The following is a 21,100-nucleotide window of genomic DNA, read 5'->3' on the forward strand; positions in this document are numbered from 1 at the left end:
CACACTTTTGACTTAAATTTGTTTATGGACAATTTAAAAATTATAAAAATACGTGGAGGTGTCAGATTTAATTAGGGGATTTTTTTTATAAAATAATCATGTTTTAAAAAAAAAATCAAAACTAACTATATTTAAAAAAAAAAATACCAAAGTAACCATGTTTAAAAAATAAAATCGAATTGTACATAGATGCAATGCATGATGGCGCATTCTTATAGTAAGAGTCAAAAATCGAAAGTAAAAGTCTGACGCATGCATTCATTTTATATAAATGATGGCGCGACATTATAGACGTAGATAAAAGTCAATTCACCGTACGTATAACCCATAACACTTATTCCTACGGAACTTTACCGTAGGTATAACAAATTATATGTCACAAAAAAATGTCATAGGTACAAGTATTTTTTACTATACCTACGGTAAATTGACTTTTATCCACGCCTATAACTGTCACTATAAACATGCACTTTTATCTATGATTTTTGACTGTCACTGTTACGCATGATGTCTATGTAATGTTCAAATATTTTTTATTTTGATAAAAAACTTTAAACATATGATTATTTTAGATTTTCTTTTTTAAAACATGGTTATTTAAAAAAAATCTACGAGCCAACAGAACCCAATGTTTTGGGTTAAGTGACCATATCCCAACCAATAGCATGACATTTTTCACATGTCCTAAATCAAATTCTTTTGAACTCTTTTAGTCCTATTAAGAAAAAAATTTAAGAATACAAGCAAACACCATTGAATACATAGATATAGCTTATGTCAACTTTTAGCTAAAGTGAGCTCCCTATAAAAGATAGTTGATTACATTTTCTGAATCCCCTAAATAAATAAAAAATTGTATTAATTTAAAAAAAAAATCTCTTCCTTCCATTATCTAGTTGCTTTATTTCAAAGCTCTTCCCTTTCCTCCAAACTTGCAAATAAGACTTTAAATATTTTATGACTTTAAAATATTAAAATAATATGAACCAAAACCACACACCATGGAAACTACATATGCCAAAAATATAGCCTTAAGTAGATAATGTATTTTTTTAATTAGCCATTTCATAATTCTTTTAGGAGTTTAATGGTAGTGCACTGTCAATCTAAAAAAGTATTACACATGCATCCGATCAAAATATTTTAAAATATTAAATTATATAAATAATTTAAAATTTAATAACTGACTTAACGAGATACATGATTGTCATTAGTTGATAGTGTAAAAATAATTTACACCGTTAATGCACCATCATTTTTCTCTTCGGTGCCACAAATAGATATCACAAAACCACTTTTATTTTATTTTATATTAATATTATTTTCTCGTCTAATGAAATGACAATGGGATATATTAATCTAATAAGAGTGACACTTAAACAAATAAGAGTGATGAGTATCACCTAATTAAACAACAAAAAATCTTGCGAGTTGTAAGTATTTATTTAAAGTAAATATTTGTCACAAGTGTGATTTACCAAAATATCAAGATTTTAAGCAACACAACTACCCCCTCACATACCGACATCAACGTTGAAAAACAATAAAGTTTAAGATAAGAGTAGTGGCTACAAATTAAGACCCTACGTGGTTCCAAAAACATAATATAATGACGCAATGTTCTTGAATTATCTTCTATAGATCCATTTCCATGACCCACCATTTTTTCAATTCTTTAGTTCAACAAGAAAGGAAGCAATCAAAAAAAGCATGAAAGTTTGGAAGGTAACAGGTATGGAAAGAAATAATTAATAACACATTTATGACAATTATTTATTATTAATAATTTATGCAAATTCAATCATAATATTTAATCTCTTTCACAAATTTCATGTTTGATGAGGAAGAACCAAGAAGCATAATTGAGTTGAAAGTTGGAAACTTTAACCAACCAAAGACCTTCAAAGTGGTTTTGGAGAAATGGGTTCATCTTGTTTTTTCTTGATATGTGTTCTTCATTCAACAATAGCTTTAACATGTGGATCATTGATGGTTTTTTACTCCAAAGAGATACATGTCTTAGGACATGGTTCAAAGACAGCAATTAACCTTCAAGGGTCAACACCACATGATCAGTTATTGATTCAAACATCAGATTCCTTCTCTGGATTGTTGTTGTTCACTATTGGATTTCTTGTGTTCATGGTTGCTTGTGTTAAGGATATGGAGTTTCAAAGTTTCTTTGCTAAAGGGTGTGTGTTTCTTCATATTTCAATGGCAGTTTGGAGATTTTACTTTGTAGGTAAGGTTGAAGATCTTGCTTGTGGTTGGTTAAGACATGTTGTTGGAGATATTGCTTTGGCTATTTCTTGGGTTTTTTTTCTTGTTTATGTGTGGAGGGAGAAATATGATTGATTAGTAGTTAGTTACTTAAAATAAAAGTAAAATGTAAATTTGTGTGTGGTTTATAGAAAGAACATGTATGGGTCTACAATTTTAGTGTAAATTTTTGTTGTAATCTGCATCCATAGTATTGATCAAATGTGTTTATTTATTTGCTTATGACTTTTGAGTAATGTTTCATGAAGCCATATCTTTTAACTTGTTATATTATCATGTACATCATTTGATATTTTATTATTATGCTAGATCTAGATTCTTCAATTCAACTACATAAAAAAATTATCTCAAATGAACATCAATATGGAATGGAATAAAAGTACAAGTTGTTGTTCTCATAATTCTTTTACTTCAATCTTTTTTGTTTTTATCATGCCACTTGTTTGTCTTGTCCTTGTAAATTTTAACATTCTCTCGAAAGAGATTCTAAAACTCTTCGAGTTCGTGAAGATGAAGAATTGTGGATTCCCTTGCATGTGTCAGGTCAAAGTCAAGTATTCAATTAGTGGTCAAATTATGCTCCAATTTTAAGTGTAAAGGTCAAGGCTTTCCATATATCATATGGTAGAGAGACATGGCAATAGGTTTAAAAGGTGTTGTGTAGATCCTAAGTGCATTGTTTAGTTTAATTGGCCAATTCTTTCTCGGGAAATTCAAAGCCTTCTCTAATTTTTTTTATAATTTTTATTTTCAATTGAACTAAAATTGTAATTGATTTGTATCGGGGGACTCTTAATACGATTGTGCATATCTTTAGCAAGGTAATGCGGAAATGGATCTAAAAAGTTAACATTCAAACGCTTAAGTCTAGTACAAAGTTCAAAAATAAATAAAGTTTATGTTTGAAAAGAGTGTGTGTATCTTATGCATTTGGTATGCCACTTATATATGATGGACAATTTTAACGGGTTTCACCTCATTGGACTTGACACTTGAAACTTATTCGTATTGGATCTTTGGTCAGCGCAAAACAGTTACCTCCAAGTCTTGTGGATGTTTTATCAATCGGGAAGCCTTTCGAAGTCAATGTCGTATCTCAACATTAAAGTCGATCGTAAGGGGGAGTGGAAAGGCCATAAGGCAGTTGTATGAGTAGTGGGGGACAAACGCATTGAATGCATTTCCCATCATTGAGATGTTTCGCTCATTTTCAAGCACGTGACCTTAGGCTCACAAGTTAGGGAGTGATGGTCATCTTTAGGGTATTCGAGTGCACTCAAGTACAGTTGTATTCTCAAGGTATGACCTAGTTGTCGTTATGTCTCCTCATATTCATTTGTAATGATGTACATTGGAAGGGTCATTGGGGCATAGTGAAAACCTACGCTTCTCCCATCACCCTTCCCAGATTTCCCATTTGTTGGTTTAAGCGCCCCTCTTTTGGATAGAGCGCCCTTTTCCCGAATACACCGCTCAGATCTATCGTGTTTCCATCCATAACGCTAATTGTGCGGGTACGTGTATCGAGTAAAAAACTACACATATGGAGTCGTGGGAATTATTTGCATTCCCTAAATTTCATAGAACCAATTACCCATTCCCATAGTAGTTGTTATATTTCAAGAAGTGTTGGATTGAGACCTTGGGTGGCTATAAATACCTCAATATTGCGACAGAGAGAGGTCTAACTATAACAAATAAATACAGATAGACAAAAGTTTCTCACCCCATGTGATCTAGCTAGCTCTCAACCTCACAACAACCTTAAAGCCTTCGAAAGCTCTTAATCACTAGGGGTTGTCATACATTTGTACTTTTAGCAAGTACAATTGAAATTAACCATGGCCACACAAATAATTTACTCATTATTGCTCTTACTATTTTCTAACGAGGATGTTCGAGCAAAGTTCCGAGAAGATCACCAACACCATCGTATGAGGTTTCGTCGGGGAAGAATCTAGCTCCTATCAGAGAAGGTATGCATGGTGTATGTTAATAACAAACTTCGCACCCATTGAGGCTTTAATAACCTCAGAAGGGATCAGGAACCCAAAATCATCTTTTTGAGAGAAGACACGATTGATGTTTCCCCCCACAATAATGGTCTCATGGTCTTCACAACTTAGCATGCCAAATGGGATGTAACGCGAGTTTTGTTAGACCCCGACAACTTAGTAGACATTGTGTTCTAGAGTGTCTTCTATGGGATCCAACTTGACTCCAATAACATTGGAGCTTTCCAAGGATCCCTAGTTGGCCTTTCAAGCGAGCAGGTGCAGGTCAAGGTCCACATCACGCTCAAAATAACATTCAACTCAAAGGAAAATTATAAACCATTAAAGTGAAATATCTTGTGATAGACACAACATCCCCTTACAATGTCTTCCTAGAAAGGCTCGCCCTCAACCTCTTAAGGGTGGTCTTGTTCGTTGTTATGGGACGACCAAAATCCCCTTAAACTGACCACCCTGAGATAGTCTATCCTAAGCCAAAACCCCTTGGTTGGATATGCGTTTATGTTTCCAAAATATTCTCCTTACTATATGACTATCGTATACCTTGCTACAAGAGATATGTGCCTCATGAACATCCAACAATCCTCTGTATTCCATGGTTGAAAGATAGTGAAGTTATTATTCCTCTCCCATATATATATATATATATATATATATATATATATATATATAATATATATATATATATATATATATATATATTATATATATATATATATATATATATATATATATATATATATATATATATATATATATATATATATATATATAGGGAATGACGTCATTTTAGGTAACAAGTTTCAAACACAATTTGAATATTCTTTACCCCTTCACATATTGACTTGAGCGTCAGAGTACTAACCTTGCAAGTACATCCCCCGCTCCGTCGCTTCATAAGCTTTTTTATGCCACAACTTCCACATCTCTCCCTACTTCTGGTTCTGTAACAAAATAATGGATTCGTCTGTGGGAAACGACTTTTAATTCACGCATTTTCTACAAATCTCTATCTATGAATTCAGTTTCTAGTGTGAAATTCTCTTCAACCTCATAATGAAGATCTAGAGAATTGAGCACAAAGCTCAATTGCGTCCAATTAATTCGAATTCTCCACCTATTATTATTCACTGATTCTCAAAATCTTCGGATTTCCATATTCTTTGTCTCTTCATATCTTGAAATGGTTGGATATATAGCTACTCATTCCCCTACTGCACGTGAAACTGCTCTAGCTGCAATTGGCGCAACATAGGCAACCGTCAATCAACAAAATGGGACTCATCCTCCTCCATGAGGAACAAATCACGACATTGATGTTGCTCCACATCCAAATTTAATATTTCATCCTCCGGGAACAAGGATTTTCAAAACACCACAACTCAGAGTTCTAACTCCCCCTCATATTGAGAAACCTGAGATGTTGCCTAGTTTCCGCATTCTTGAAGCAAACCTAGGTGTTAAAGGTTCGAATGAGCTTCTCAATGATATCTATAACATTGTTCAGCAATAAAAATCTAAGGAGATATTGGAAATGTTCCTTTGCATAGAAGAAAGCCTACACAACACTCAGCCCCGAGCAAACACAATTCAAGAAGCAACATCTATAAGAAACCATTTCATCGGTCTAAAATCAGACGCTTCTAGGAAAGCAAAGTCCAGAAGTCCAAAGATCGGTCAAAAAGAGGAAAATGAAATCCCCTTCCTTGGAGCCTAGGTAGCAAACGAGGTAGTCACACTCCATCCTCATATTGTAGTGAATCCCGACCGACCAGGATACATCCTAAGTATCCTATATGTTCCAGGATCTTGGAAAGTAAGATCCCTAAGCCAATGCAAAAGCCTCATAAGCTAGGGGGATACAATGGGAAATGAGACCCGGACAAACAGGTTAAACTCGTAAATGACTGAATCAACTATTATAGTGCATAAGATGCTTTCAAATCCAAACTACTAGCACTAACACTAATTAGACTAGTGAGGTTGTGCTTCAATAGTTTCCCTGATGAGTCTATCGAATCATGGGCAAACTATTGTGAATGGTTCACCGCTCACTTTACTACCTGAAAGAGGCAACCAATTGATATAGCCACTTTAAGCAGCATCATGCAAGGAGCGAATGAGAGCATGTGGTCATATATCGATCGATTCACTCAAGTGGCGATAAAAGTAAAGGGAACCGAGGAAGCACTCTAACATTGGATCTTTGAGAATGGCCTCCTCCGCGACCATCCTTTTCATACCAAACTGGGGGAAATAAGGTAACGACGACTCAAAAGATGCTAAACTTGGCTCAGCCATACATGACACTGGAAGAAAAGCTGAATACTCACTTCGAAAACCTGACTTTGACCGCTGACGTGAGCTTTGTAACATCCTAAAACCCCGTCTCTTTATATATAAAAGATAAACATGTAATTTCTCAAATATAGGTGTTACACATGCTTAACATGCATCCTTCATCAACGTAATAACATAAAGTATGCAGTGGGGTAAAACATCAAAACTTCAAATAATTCATTTATCAGTATCAACATATATTACCTAATTAAATAATCAAAACGACTTAAGAAAACATAACTTGTTAAAAAAATAACTCATCCCCGGTGTTACATACCAGAATGGAAAGCGGAAATACTAAGTAAACTCAAGAAAATGATAAATAAAATGAAGTATACATCTATGCCAATCCTTCCACACAGCAGGAACTAATGGTCCTTTACCTGAGTATATGTATCATCGACCCAACATGCCACACAAGCAAACAAAAAGGGGTGAGAAATACATTCATAATGTTAACGATGTAATAAACATTTAGGATAATATCATACACAATATTCACAAACATATGAGTTATTCACAACTACAATAATCACCTCATAATGAAAATACATGTGCAATGCGATTAACACCTCGACTCTAATGCATATGGCATCACTTATGGACATCATAGCAATGTTACTGATTTCATCTGCTCACTGATGGGTTCCCTTCAAACCCTGATTCGTCACTAGTCCCCTCTTCTGAACCAAAGACTCGTCACTGGACCGAGGTCCATACATCTATCACCGACACACATGATGCATGATATGCAACAACAATATACAGGTGCAAAAATCACCACATCTTACTCTTCGAATCATAAATAATCTCCCAATAGGGCCACCGCGATAGTTTTTATCTAACTACACTTCTCAATATATGCATATAATTATAACTCGACAATATATATATATATATATATATATATATATATATATATATATATATATATATATATATATATATATATATAACACTCACCAACAAGGAAAATATTATCGTATGTGCTCAACAACACACATCAATAGAGTAATATAACAAGTACATCCAAACTGATAAAAATAAGAGATGTTTGGCTTTCTTTCCTTGAACAACTCATATGATGTCTTGTTTAGAATATGTCTAATATAGATTCTATTATGAACATAACATGTTGTGTTTACACTTTCTTCCTACAAGTACTTAGAAAAGTTGTTCTCATGGATCATGGTTCTGGCCATTTCTTGTAAATGCCTGTTCTTTCTCTCTACAACTCCACTTTTTATGGAGTTATAGGAGAAGAGAACTCATGGAGAATTCCATGTTTTTCATAAAATAGTTCAAATGGCTCATTTTAAAATTCGCCGCCATGATCACTTCTTAACTTTAAAATTTTGAATTCCTTTTCCGTTTGTACTTGCATGCAGAAGACGTTGAACACATCATATGATTCATCCTTGGTTCTTAGGAATTTAACCCAGATCCATATGCTATATTCATCCCAATGACTAGACCATATTTATTCCCATTGAATGATGCAGTACTAACAAGACCAAACAAATTAATGTGAAGTAGTTCTAAGGGTCTAGAGGTAGAAACAATGTTTTTAGATTTGAAAGTTTTATTGATTTTTTCTACTTAGCATGCTCCACAAAGAGCATTTGAGTGATAATTGAAATCTGGAAATCCTTTCACAAGTTTAAACTTGTTAATTTTAGATATTAATCTCTAGTTAGCATGACCTAACATTTTGTGCCAAATTTACTTCTCATCACTCATAGATAAAAGGAAAACTACATTCTGATCAACCAATTAAAAAGATTGATTTTATAAACATTGTTCATCTCCCATTTGAACATTATGGAGTTGTCAGATTCGTTTATGACTATGCAATTGTTCTTATCAAACAAGACTTCATAACCACCATCACAAAGTTGACTAATGCTCAGTAGGTTATGTTTGAGTCCATCTACAAGCCAAAAACTATTAATTGAAATAAAGGAGTTACCAATAGTATCCATATAAGCGATCTTTCCTTTTTGGTTTCCTCCAAGTTTAACAGTTCCTCCCTCTTTCAGAGTTAGGGTTTGGAACATAAGCTTTTCTTCTGTGATATGTCGTGAGCAACCACTGTCCAGGTACCATGATTTTTGCTTTGCTTATCGCTTTAAACAAATATGCAGTAAATACAATTTGAGATTTAGGTACCCATAATTGTACGACTAGATTTGGAATTATTCAAGATTTTTTATTTAAAAGTTTATTGTCTTAAATAGACCTCTGCCTTAGGTTATGCACCTCTCAGAACCCTATCTTCTGCTATCTTAGGTTTTGTCTTCTTCAAAACCTTTGACTTTAGAGTCATAGGTTCTGGTTTCTTCAGAACTTTTGATTCCGCAACTTTAGGTCCTATCTGAGTCAGAACCATTGCATTTTCAGCAGCAGGTGCAAAATAAAAGCCAAACCCTTTTTAAGCATAGCTTAAAGAGGAAGGGTTTGTAGGTTTACTTAAGGCATCAAACCTTGGAATAATTTTTTTTTGTGAGTAACTCAAACCTTCCCATTTGCTTCTACTTACTCCATAAATCATGAAAGCAATTTTAGTTCTATTGGAGCAATTTATAAGAAATTCTTGAGGAGCCATTTCATGCTCATCAATATGTTTATCATACACTTAATTTACTAGAGCAATATGATATTTCTCTAGAACATAATTTTTACTTTGAATAGACTTTAGCTCATCTTTTAAAAGATCATATTGCTTTTTTGCCACTTTCATGTGTCTGGCTTTCTCTTGACATCTTGCCATAAGCTCTAGAACAAAAGTAATTAAATTAGAACGAGATAGTTTAGAAAATACCTCATGCTTTTCCTCAGACTATGAGCCAAAATTTGAGTCAGATTCTGCTTCTGAAGATGTAAGAGTCATCAATGCAAGGTTAGCTTTCTCTTCATCTTTTTTCAAAGTCTTTTTTGTTGTCAAGTTTATCCTGTGTTGCCATGAGAAATTTCCTGAATTTGATCTTGAAGATATCCTTCTGAAAGCTTCCCTTATTTGACTTGTTCTTTTGTATTTCATGACATTCAGCAACGAAGTGACCAGGATTCTTACAGTTGAAGTATCATTTATGGTCATCCTTCTTTTCTCTGGAGCCAAATCCTCTGAAGCCACTGCTTTTGTTAGAGAATCTTTTTTTCTTCCTAGTCAGATGCTAAAATCTTCTAAGGATGAAGGTCATTTCCTCATCATTTGAGTCATCTTCAAAATCTTCTGCTTGAGAAGTTTCTTCAGACCCTCATACTTGAGAAGCCTTTGCAGTTTTAGACATAGATTTCAAAGTAAGAGGCTTTGTCTTTCTGACAGGTTCGTCTCTATTGAGCTCAATCTCATGACTCTTAAGATTACTAATGAGACTCTTAAGACTTAATATGTTTAAGTTTCTAGCCTCTTGTATAATTGTCACTTTTGGTATGTATCTGACAGGTAGACTCCTAAGAATCTTCTTTACATGATCAGACGTAGTATAGTTCTTGTTCAGAACCTGAAGTCCAGATACAAGAACTTAAAACCTAAAGAACATGGTTTCAATGTCTTCATTCTCCTTCATTCTGAACAACTCATAATGCTGAACCGAAAGGTTAGCCTCAACTTTCTGAACTTGTTGATTCCTTTCATAAGTAACACATAAGGAATTGAAAATGGTTTTAGCAATAGATTTTTCAATGATTTTGATGCACTCTGAATGAGGTAGAGCATCAACGAAGACTCCTCTAACTCTATGATGTTTTCTATAGACCTTTTCTTGAGCTAGTGTGAGAGCTTTTCTATCAGACACCATTCAAACTTCGTTGACTGGAATATCAATGACATCTTCTAGAATATTCCATAACTCATTATCAAGGCTTATGATATGAGTATACATCTCGCTCTTCTACCATTCAAACTCAGTATAGTCTCCACTGAAAGTTGGAGGTCTCGTTGTATATTTATTCTTTTATGGATTTCTATAATCATGGTTTATAGCACTATGTGAAGTAGAAGTACCAGTATATGCTCCAGAAACACCACACATATTTCAATATGTTTTCCTCATGATATTTTTTGTACCATTGTTAAGTGTTAAGTGTAATGCCCCAGACTACTTTTAGGATTACCAACTGCCCCACAAACCAACACATCTCTTTAAAGCATGTTTTATCCTCACTCACACACTTCCCGGGAAACTTCCCAGAAGGTCACTCATCCAAATATTACTCTAAGTCAAGCAAGCTTAACTATGGAGTTCTTATTTGTTAGGTTACCGAAAAGAAGATGCATCTTGTTTTCGCTAGCCTGACAGATAAGAACTCCATAGTAAAACGTGCTTGACTTGGAGTAGTATTTGATGGGTGGTGTCGCACCTCGAAAAAATGAGAACACGACTTAGCGAAGCGCAATCGCACGCTCGCATGATGGACTAAACAGAGTCGCCACCGAACTTTATTTATTCCTAAAAAGGAAAGGGGAAATATCGATAAAACCCAAGAAAGAATGACAATGATTATGGTCGTCGCAACCATATCAGGGTTCGGGAGTCGATTACGCAAGGGGAAGGTATTAGCACCCCTCACGTCCGTTGTACTCAACGGGAACCATTAGGTTAATTGTGCGCGTTAGTGTTAGCTTGAAATGTTAGGCTTCTCAAGATATTAGGTGGGAAAGAAAGATAGGATCAAAATAAAAGAGAAGATGTTTTTTTTGGATTTTTGCAATAAAGGGGACTAAACCTATGTTTTTTATTAATGGGCCTGACAAGATTTTGCAATACTGCTCCTACGTATCTCACTAGAGAACTCAAGGCTTACATAGTTTTGGGTAGAAAAATATTTGTTTGTTGGTCGATTTTAGCGAAAGCTATATTGTATTAATCGACGAAAACATTGTTTTACCCAAAATAGATGAGGAACAGACGTATACCACACATCGAGTGGATTTACAAATCAACATTCGGAAAAACGTCACTTATCTCAACTCAACAATTGTGGCCGAAGCATTGCTTTGCATCATCTTAAGACAAGATGTCTTTCGTTTATGAAAAGGGTTTTTTGATCAACCGCACGACGGCGAAAAAAGGAGTTTGATTGGTTGTATGTATTTTTGGGCTTGAAAGATGAGTATTTATGACTCACAAGCTCTTACAACTTGGGTCTAATACTCGGGACTACATCTGGACCTTTCACCGAGGTAATCTTTTTCTTTCAATTTTATTGAGAAAATGTTTGAATATTTACAAGTATTTTGAAGAGAAGACGAATACTTATGGCTTGCAAGCTCTTACAACTTGTGCCTAATATTCGGGATTACGACTGAATATTTCATCCAGATAATCCTTTTCTTCGGATTCACTTATGAAAATGATTTGAATATTTGAGTGTTTTGAAGAGAAGACGAATACTTATGTCTTGCAAGCTCTAACAGCTTGGGCCTAATATTCGGGATTACGACTGGGTATTCCATCCAGGGTAATCTTTTTCTTCAGATTTTAATGAGAAAAAAAGATTTAAATATTGGAGTGTTTTGAAGAGAAGACGAATACATAGGGCTTGCAAGCTCTTACAACTTGGGCCTAATATTCGGGATTACGACTGGATATTCCATCCGGAATAATATTTTTCTTCAGATTTTATTTAAGAAAATAGTTTGAAATTAAATTAAAAATTATTAATGTACGAAGGTTTGAAATTATTGAAAATTAAGTTGGTATTGTTTAAAAGTTCATTGTAAAAAGACCCCAAAAATAAGTCAAGTGTAAATAAACAAATAAGTAAAAAGGTATTTACAATACACTTAAAAATTTAAAATGGAAAAAATAAAATCTACAAATATTTTTAAAAAATGGATTAAATAAAAGGGTATAAAAATAAATAATAAAATCAGAAGAAGTTATAAAAAGAGAATCAATAAAATGAAAATTATAAAAAAATAAAAATAAGTGAACTTAAAATTTGCTAATATCAAGGATTAAACCCATGACAGAGTGGAAAGCAGAGAGTGCATCAACCACCCAGCCATGAATGACTAGCTGAAAGATAAATGTACTAATTAATATAAGTAACAAAATTCACTGAAAGTTTTAAATAAAGAAAAAAACAGTTGGACCGGGCCTAGAGCGGGTCGGATCCAACCCAACTCAACCTAACTAAAACCAATAGCAAGCCAACAACCCTAGAATTCCAAACGGCCGCTCACACTCTATCTCTTCCAAACAACATTCTGACGTTCCAAAAGAAAGAAAGAAACGACTGTCCACTCTCTATCCCTTCCTCACGATCTGTTTCAATGAATCCAACTACAATCCTTCCTCTCAATCGATTTTGGCCCTCATACAAACTCAATCGTCCGCTCACACGCTCATGCTTCCGGCCACTTCAACGGACACACAACGATCCGGCCTTACCCAACCGTGATAATGGCCATCTCACCCAAACGCGATTACGACGGCCAACACTCAACCACAACATTTACATCGATTGCAATTTTTTTATTAAAATGCAAAACTGAATGGAATAGGTACAAAGTGGTTTTAAGGGCACAAGAGGACTACCTTCTATCGGAAATGAGGAAAAGAGGCAATTTTGTCTTGCTTTCAAGTAAAATGATTTGTCTCTTAAATTTCCTTATTTCACAATCCCTTCTATGAGCTTCAGTGTGAAGCTTAATGAATTCAGAAATTTTAGATGATGTTTGGGTAAGAAAATTATGCAGTAGTGTCTTAGTTTTTTTTATGTTGTTGCCCCTCTTGTTCTTGCTTACTGATGATTTTATATGGGGAGAATTAGGTTTTATCTGATGTTGCTACTGCAGAATAGAAAGTTGCAGAGGAATCAAATTTCTGCAACACTCTGTTTTTTTGTTTTGTTATTTTAGTGCAATTACTGATGTATTATGCAAGATGACTGTGACCACCTTCTTTAGTGAAAACTGTTCCATAAATTTATTGATGCAGCAACATGTTACCTTTTTTTGGCAAATTTTCTTGGCTATACTTTTTGGTTACATCAAGTTATCTTACTTTAACTCTTTTTGAATCATGGTTGGTTTTTACATGAGTTTTTAGGTAATATTTGTAACTGAATTTTCTCTTGTTTTGTTTGAACATAACAGGACAGAGTTTGTTGCCACAAAGTCCTAACAACAATATCAATTTATTTTCTTCTCCTTTTTATTTTTGACACTATTTTATTTGTTTGCATTTTTTAATGTAAATATAATACTGTTGTAAAGTAGAAAAAAATATGTAATTTATTTGCATTTTTAATATAAATATAATATTAAGATTATGTGATACAATTTATTTTATCCAAATTGGTAGAAACAAGCACATTATTATCAAGTTGACTCAATCCAAATTATAAGTCAAATGGAATTGTTGTTACTATTAACCAACCTAAAAACTTTTGTTAAAATCTTAAAAGCAAAACCATGGAAAACCAAAAAGAACTTAATTTTTGATAACTTTATGCATTAAAATGGAATGATTTATGAATATGAACGTTTATGAATGAAGATCCTATTTTTTATGTGAATTGGTAAAAAAAAATCTAATGAAAATTAAATAAATGTCAATGAAATGAAATTTTAAAAAATGGAATAATTTATGTCAATGATTGGATGCAAATTGATAAATACAAATGCTTGAAATGTAAATGAATGCCTTTAGGCGGGGCAAAATTTAGGGTATGACAGGTGGCCTTCTGAGAAGTTTTATGGAAAGTGTGTGAGTAAGGATAAAACATGTTGAAAAGACCCGTGTTGGTTTGTGGGGTCAGTCGATTATCTTGAAAGCAGTATGGGGCGTTACAAATGGTATTAGAGCAGACCTCTCCCAGTACGATGTGGTTTGGGGATGAACCAAGTGAAAGCTGGTAGGTATTTAACACCCGAGGCCGAAAAGGGTGGCGAGGGGTTACATGTAACACCCGAGGGAGAGGAAGTGGTTGTCGGTGCATGAGGCATGTCAATGAGACACTCCTAGCAACTTCTAGGGGAAAACCGAATTCACATCAGAATGAGAGGGATCCGAAGGTTGTGTAGGTATGAGACTGCATGGTTGAAGGAAAGCTTATAATAACTAATTGATATTACACATACCAACAAAATGCATCTTCTTTTCGGTAGCCTGACAGATAAGAACTTCATAGTTAAGTGTGCTTGATTTAGAGTAGTATTTGATGGGTGACCTTGAAAATACTCGTGTTGGTTTGTGGGGTCAGTCGGTAATCCTGAAAGCTGTCTAGAGCGCTACATTAAGCACAAATCATGCTCCGATGCCAACTGAAGGTGAGAAGAAAACAAGAAGGGGGTTGGATTGTATTGACTTTTTCTTTTTTTTAAAACTATTAAGTCATATTCTAAATACAATGTTATAAAATATGAGTTGTTTAGAGATAAGCAATGGATATAAAGTGTAAGAAAGAGTTACAACACACAAAGTTATCCTGGTTCCCTTCATAACTCGAGAGTAAATCAGTTCCCTTGTACATACAAGAGGTTTTCACTATAACCACACAAGATCACAATTTTCTCAAGCACACAAGCAATATACTTCTTTGCTTACACACATAAGTATGTGACTTCTTTGCTCAAACACACAAGTCTGAGATTCCTTTCTGATTCACACAAGTATGAGACTTCCTTGCTCAATTACACAAGCTCAAGTCTTCCTTGTTCACACACACAAGTATGAGACTTCCTTGCTCAAACACACAAACTCAAGACTTCATTTCTCACACAAACAAGTATGAGACTTCTAACAATTAACCTAGCAGATTAATGATTATTGAGTGAATACATTTGATATACAATCAGAGATGTATAAATAATACAACACAATAAGACTTGTTTAAGACTTAGGGATTTCTAAGATATACAAGGATAATAAATCCTAAGTTTAGCTTGTGCTAAAACTTTGAAGAGTAGTTTCTCTTTAGTTGTCAATCATTGTTTAGCATGTTCAGCGTGTATGCGTAGTTATACACTTATGTATTGATCTTCAAGTCTTTTAGTTCCTTAAATAATAATAAAAAGAGTCGTGGAAGATGAAATAGTATAGTCCTTTGAGAAGTTTCAAAAGAAACGTTAGGAGACGTTGGGATGTTTCACCAAACCATAAGGTTGGGTGAAACCTAGTTTGAAAAACTTTTGCTACAAACGAAATTAGCAGTTGTAACCCTCAAACTCTATGAAGAGCTAGAACTTAGGTCATCACGTGATAAAGTATGTTCAAAGATAAATAGTGACATATCGGTGTCACATTGGTCCCTGCGCTTTGACTAGCTCAGATTCTGATCACTATAAGCAAATTTCTTCAAAGTTCGTCCTTCAGACGTTGATTCCTTCAGACTCTGATGCCTGAATGTTGACTTCTTTTGGAGATGACTTCGTCAGAGTCAATTCTTCAGCTTCTGATACATCAGAGTATGATATTCACGCTTCTCTTTGGATGTTCAGAGTTAGAACCAGTACTTGAATTTCATATGAATTTTAGTCTATGGTCTTGCACACTTGAACAAAAATTAGTATACCCTATTGTTCTTTAAATACCTTGTTATCATCAAAATCCATGGGATGTGGGTGGGACAAACAAATTTTGTTCCAACATATTATTGATACAAATATTTTTATAAACAGGAAAAAACGTATTGTTAATACAAATATTTTAACAAGCGTCAATTTTTTATAAAGTTTGCATTTGAAACGTTGAAACTAGATATTACCAATAAAAAATCGCGATGTTTAGCTACTATCAATATTGTATACAAAGAGATATTTCAAGCACTATGTTAGATGATAGAGGACTTTTTTTTTTTTTTTGTTGCTACAATTTTAATTTACATATTTTAAGTCTTTCTTTTACTGTGGTTCTAGGGTTTTATGCCAATTGAAGTTAGAGAACCGACCATTCAATTTATTCACTTCAACAAGTTTTTAAATATTCAATCACTATAAATATTTTTGTTTTCAATCTGTTTGATATTGCCATCCTTCCTTCTTAGCAGCATTGCCGATTCACTATGAAAACTGCAATGAGACTAATAAGTTGTTATGATTCAAATAATGACATTTGATTATGGGTATGTTTCACCTTTGGTAAGATTTTACTATAAATGTTTGTTTATGCTTTCTTATGCCACTTGATAAATTTATGCATCTTTAAAAACACCATGTACTTATAAATTTTTATTTAAAAAATTGGAACCATTCTTATATATATGGACAAAATAAGTTACAAGTTTATTGATGTAATAATGAAGCTCATTTTGGACCCACATTTACAAAATAATTTTGAGATATTTAAACATATTCTTTTTAAATATTTTTAATGTAAGAAATCACAATTTAACAAGATAACAAAACTAATAAATTATCTTTTCAACGTGTAATTAGTACATTTTCATAATTTATGATACATATTTTCAATTGTTTTTTAAATATATAAATAGCTATGATCTATAATACTATTTCACAGAGTCCGAACTCGTACGATAAACACAAATGTTTTACTAAATAATTATGAGAGAGTACGTTAATCAAAATTATTTTGATAGATTTAATTGGTCCAAATTATTCTTAAAATAAAAACATATTTAATATTTTTGATAGCATGGATTTGCCTACTCTCAAAATTTTCCTCCAATTACTCAGTAATGTGTTGTAAAGTGTCCGATCGAGATCGGACGTTTGTGATTTAAAACGGTAATTTTAAAATTATTAAATAAAATTAAAATTTGTCTATTTTACATTTCTCATAAAATCAAACCGTCATAAATATCGTGATTGCGTGATTGTCTGGAAATTCTAACCATAGAAAAGTCTAACCATAGAGAAAAGAATTAGAAAAGAGCTTCTTCAACCCAAACGCAACAAACCCTGCCGTTTCGACGTTTTAAAGCGATCAAACTGAAAAAAGGTTCTCCAAACTCTTGAATGAATGTTCTTCTTCTCATAATTCTTCACCCTCAAAATCCACTTTTCATTTCAATTTTTCTTAATCCATTCTTATTTACTTGTTAATTTTACTGTTGTTAGCAGAGAATATTTAATGGGAGCCGCGCAAGTGCAAAACGGCGTCGCCGCTTCTCCATCCTCCGCCTTGAACCAAGCAACAGCGACTGCAACAACAGCAGCAGCAGCAACAGCGTGTGAAGTGTCGAATGCGCCGAAGAAGAAGAAAATCTGCTGTGCTTGTCCTGACACGAAGAGGCTTCGGGATGAGTGCATCGTGGAGAACGGAGAAGACGCTTGTGCCAAATGGATCGAAGCTCATCGACTCTGTCTCCGATCCGAGGGATTCAATGTTTGAGAATCGGTATTTTTATTGGAATAATAAGAACTACACTTTTTGTTGTTGTTGAAATTAGATAACAGGTCAAAATAAAATTTCAAGGGATTTAGGGTTTATCAAATTTTGCTTAAAATTCTTAATTTATATACGCCTCCTGTATTCAGGAAATTGGGATTTTTAGACCTAATACACCATATTCTATCAAAATGTTGGTCCATTTAATCTGATATAACCACTGATATTCATCCTTACTCTATTACCGGTAGGTTTTATAATCATTAGATTATTATGAACAAATAAATTCTGCACTAAACTCAATTGAAAGATTAAGAATACAGCTTAGACCTTGTGATGCATACTGAGAAAATATTAGATTAAACCTTGTGATGCTTGCTGAAAAAATATTTACTGCTATAAGAACTTGATAATTATAGTTTTTATTACTAGAGGTTTGCATTTTCTAGTTTTTTTTGCTGCAGGCTTAAGAGCTGTTCTTAGGCTTGTTACCACAACTTATTTAATCAGGATCTTCACCAGTGGAATGGGTGGGGTAGGTTGATAGCTAATAGAAATGTCGTGGAATCGATGGAAAAGGATTATGAATTGGCTTAGTATTAACAGAGATATCTTTGGTTTAATTTTTGGAAGATTCGAAAAGTAATTTTAAAGGGGTAGAATTGATTTTTAAATAATTTTGAGGTATTCTAAGTTAGAATTGATTATTATTGATGCTATAATTTATTGTTTTTAAATTTAAATATGATTTTTATATTGTAATTTATTGTTCTAACTCAATTTTGTATAAAATTATCCAAATATGTAAATCATTTTATATTCAACTCAATTTTAATTTTAATCAGAATTAGTTCATGACATGAGTCTCTGGGTCAAGTGCAATATTGAAGAGTTTGTGCAATAGAAGTGTCGTCTACTTTACATGCTGGCGCTAGTGTGTTTAGAGACGAGTTAGATGGCTAGATTATATTATTTCACACTAATATTAGATCACCAAATTTTTTATTGTTGAGTTTAGATGGCTAGTTATGGGTCTTGAAGCTGTTTGTGACGGTGAGTAAAATACCCAAAAATGAGAGGTTGAATTGTGTGTTAATTCTTTTTTTTTCTTCTAAAAACTCAACTTCAAAATCTGATCTTAGAGTTGATAACAGCGGAATGATAAATATTCAAAAGAAAGAAGTAAAACAACACACATAGTTATTCTGGTTTCTCTTCTAAATTGAAAGTAGTTTAGTCTCCTTGTCTAACAAAAGATTTTCACTATAATTAAATCGATCACAATTTGTTCAAATAAACTAGCAAGAGATTTCAACTGCTCAACCACAGTAGAAAGAGACTTCCGCTCAAGCAAACTAGCAAGAGACTTCTGCTCAAGCACACATGCAAGAGGCTTCCACTGCTTAATCAAATCAGCAAGAGGCTTCCTCTACTCAAACAAACCAGCAAGAGACTTCACTACTCAAGCAAACTGACAAGAGACTTCAACTACTCAATCAAATTAGAAATAGACTTTCGCTCAAGCAAACTAACAAGAGACTTATGTTCAATCACACATGCAAGAGGCTTCCACTACTCAAGCAAACTAACAAGAAATTTTCATTGCTCAAGCAAATTAGCAATAGACTTCTTATACTCTTTAAACATATAGTTTATGAGAATAAATAACAACTATACTTAGTGTAAATCAGAGGTATACAAGTGATACAACAACCACAATGATTCTTAACACTTAAAAATTCTAAGATATACAAAAAATAAGAAATCTTAAGAACTTGTGCAGTAAACAGATAAAAACGGTAGCTCAAAGTTATTTTTGTTAGATTATTCTTGAGTTGTTAACCTTCCTTCAAATCTCTAACTCCCTTTTATAGAGGCAGAAAAAGAGTCGTTAGAAAGCAGCTTGCACAAGTGATCTTTGTAAAGCAGCAATTCCAAAAGAGAGACGTTGAGAGATGAATATGTTAAGATCTTTATCCATTGTGTAATAACTTGTCAAATGCTTCTTTTTCATACTAGGTACTACCTCCGTTTTTTATTATAAGTCGTTTTGGAAAAATATTTTGTACCACAGTATAAGTCGTTTTATAATACCAATGAACCATTAATGTTATTTTTTCTATTATATCCTTAAATATTTATTATTCTCCCTCCTTTCAATTATGTTAATTTATCTTTCCAATACCATTAATGAAGAACAATTTTATAAAATCTTTCATAAATTATCTTTTTCATACCACGATTATTACATTTCTTAATATGTGTGAAAAGTCAAAAATGACTTATAATAAAAAACGGAGGGAGTATATACCAGACGTTGCGGTAGACTTACGAGGTCACGTCAACTTTCCTTGAACCTTGCACTAAGAAACTCTAGTTGATTTTTTCTACAGGTTTTGCGTTGACAAGATTGGTCTGCTTGGAGACGAGTACAGATCAGAGGTTGAGCACCTTTAGCTAAAGTCTTTAGAGTATGAGTTGTCACTAGAAGCTGAGATATCGCGTTCAAATTCTGATCCTTCAGAAGCTGAGACACCACATTCAGAGTCATCAAATTCTGATTTTTCAGAATCTAAGACTTTTAGTTTATCTACATATGCTTTCATCAGGGTCAGTTATGAGTTGAATTTTAAGTTTATGATCTTACACACTTGAACATATATTAGTATATCCAATTATTATTTAAGTACTTTGTTATCATCAAAACTAAAGGGTTATGAACAATTTTATTCCAATATTTTGGAGCAAGGATTTTTATAGGATCCTTATTCATTGGCGATCTACGTCGGCCAAAGGCCTATACGGAAGGATCCATATGTTCAGCCTAACTATGCAAAGTCCAATAAAATTGTTTGACGTATATAATCTAAACACACGAGATTCAAGGTACACTTTTTTTATCTCAATTTTTCACTTCACTCATCTTGGACTTTGTAACTGACATAGGCGTTGGAATGTTAATTTTGCATGCCTACTCCCCGCCACCGTATTGCAGATCAACATCATTGCTTCAAGAGTCCAACATCGTTAATCAACATCAATTATGGTTCTCGCACATAACATTGACGTTGTATGTGCGAATCGACTCCTAATTCTTGAAATTCCACGATAAAACTAATTTTATCCCCAACCCTGGAGCAAATAACTCTTCCTTCAACATCCTTG

General features: G+C 33.6%; 2 protein-coding genes across 3 annotated transcripts; both read left to right on the forward strand.

The window, feature by feature from the left end:
- The first annotated feature begins 1,481 nt into the window (after positions 1 to 1,481).
- LOC127086336 (uncharacterized) lies at positions 1,482 to 2,502 on the forward strand. Its single transcript, XM_051027093.1, has 2 exons — positions 1,482 to 1,732; positions 1,848 to 2,502. Exon 2 carries the CDS (start codon positions 1,921 to 1,923, stop codon positions 2,353 to 2,355), a length of 435 nt encoding a protein of 144 aa, XP_050883050.1. The 5' UTR covers positions 1,482 to 1,732; positions 1,848 to 1,920; the 3' UTR covers positions 2,356 to 2,502.
- Positions 2,503 to 17,251: 14,749 nt separating this feature from the next.
- On the forward strand, positions 17,252 to 18,152 carry LOC127086337 (cytochrome c oxidase copper chaperone 1). Of its 2 annotated transcripts, none has more exons than XM_051027094.1 (2): positions 17,252 to 17,545; positions 17,668 to 18,152. In XM_051027094.1, the coding sequence occupies exon 2, from the start codon at positions 17,678 to 17,680 to the stop codon at positions 17,936 to 17,938; it is 261 nt and encodes an 86-aa protein (XP_050883051.1). In that variant the 5' UTR covers positions 17,252 to 17,545; positions 17,668 to 17,677; the 3' UTR covers positions 17,939 to 18,152. The 2 variants fall into 2 exon arrangements, with proteins under 2 accessions (XP_050883051.1, XP_050883052.1); XM_051027095.1 differs by having other exon boundaries at positions 17,385 to 17,545; positions 17,665 to 18,152.
- Positions 18,153 to 21,100: the final 2,948 nt, after the last annotated feature.

Source organism: Lathyrus oleraceus, chromosome 5, assembly GCF_024323335.1.
Source record: "Lathyrus oleraceus cultivar Zhongwan6 chromosome 5, CAAS_Psat_ZW6_1.0, whole genome shotgun sequence".
Classification (NCBI taxonomy): domain Eukaryota; kingdom Viridiplantae; phylum Streptophyta; class Magnoliopsida; order Fabales; family Fabaceae; genus Lathyrus; species Lathyrus oleraceus.

Coding starts and splice junctions, on each gene's coding strand:
- LOC127086336 (XM_051027093.1), top strand. CDS start 1,921: ATGGGTTCATCTTGTTTTTTCTTGATATGTGTTCTTCATTCAACAATA.
- LOC127086337 (XM_051027094.1), top strand. CDS start 17,678: ATGGGAGCCGCGCAAGTGCAAAACGGCGTCGCCGCTTCTCCATCCTCC.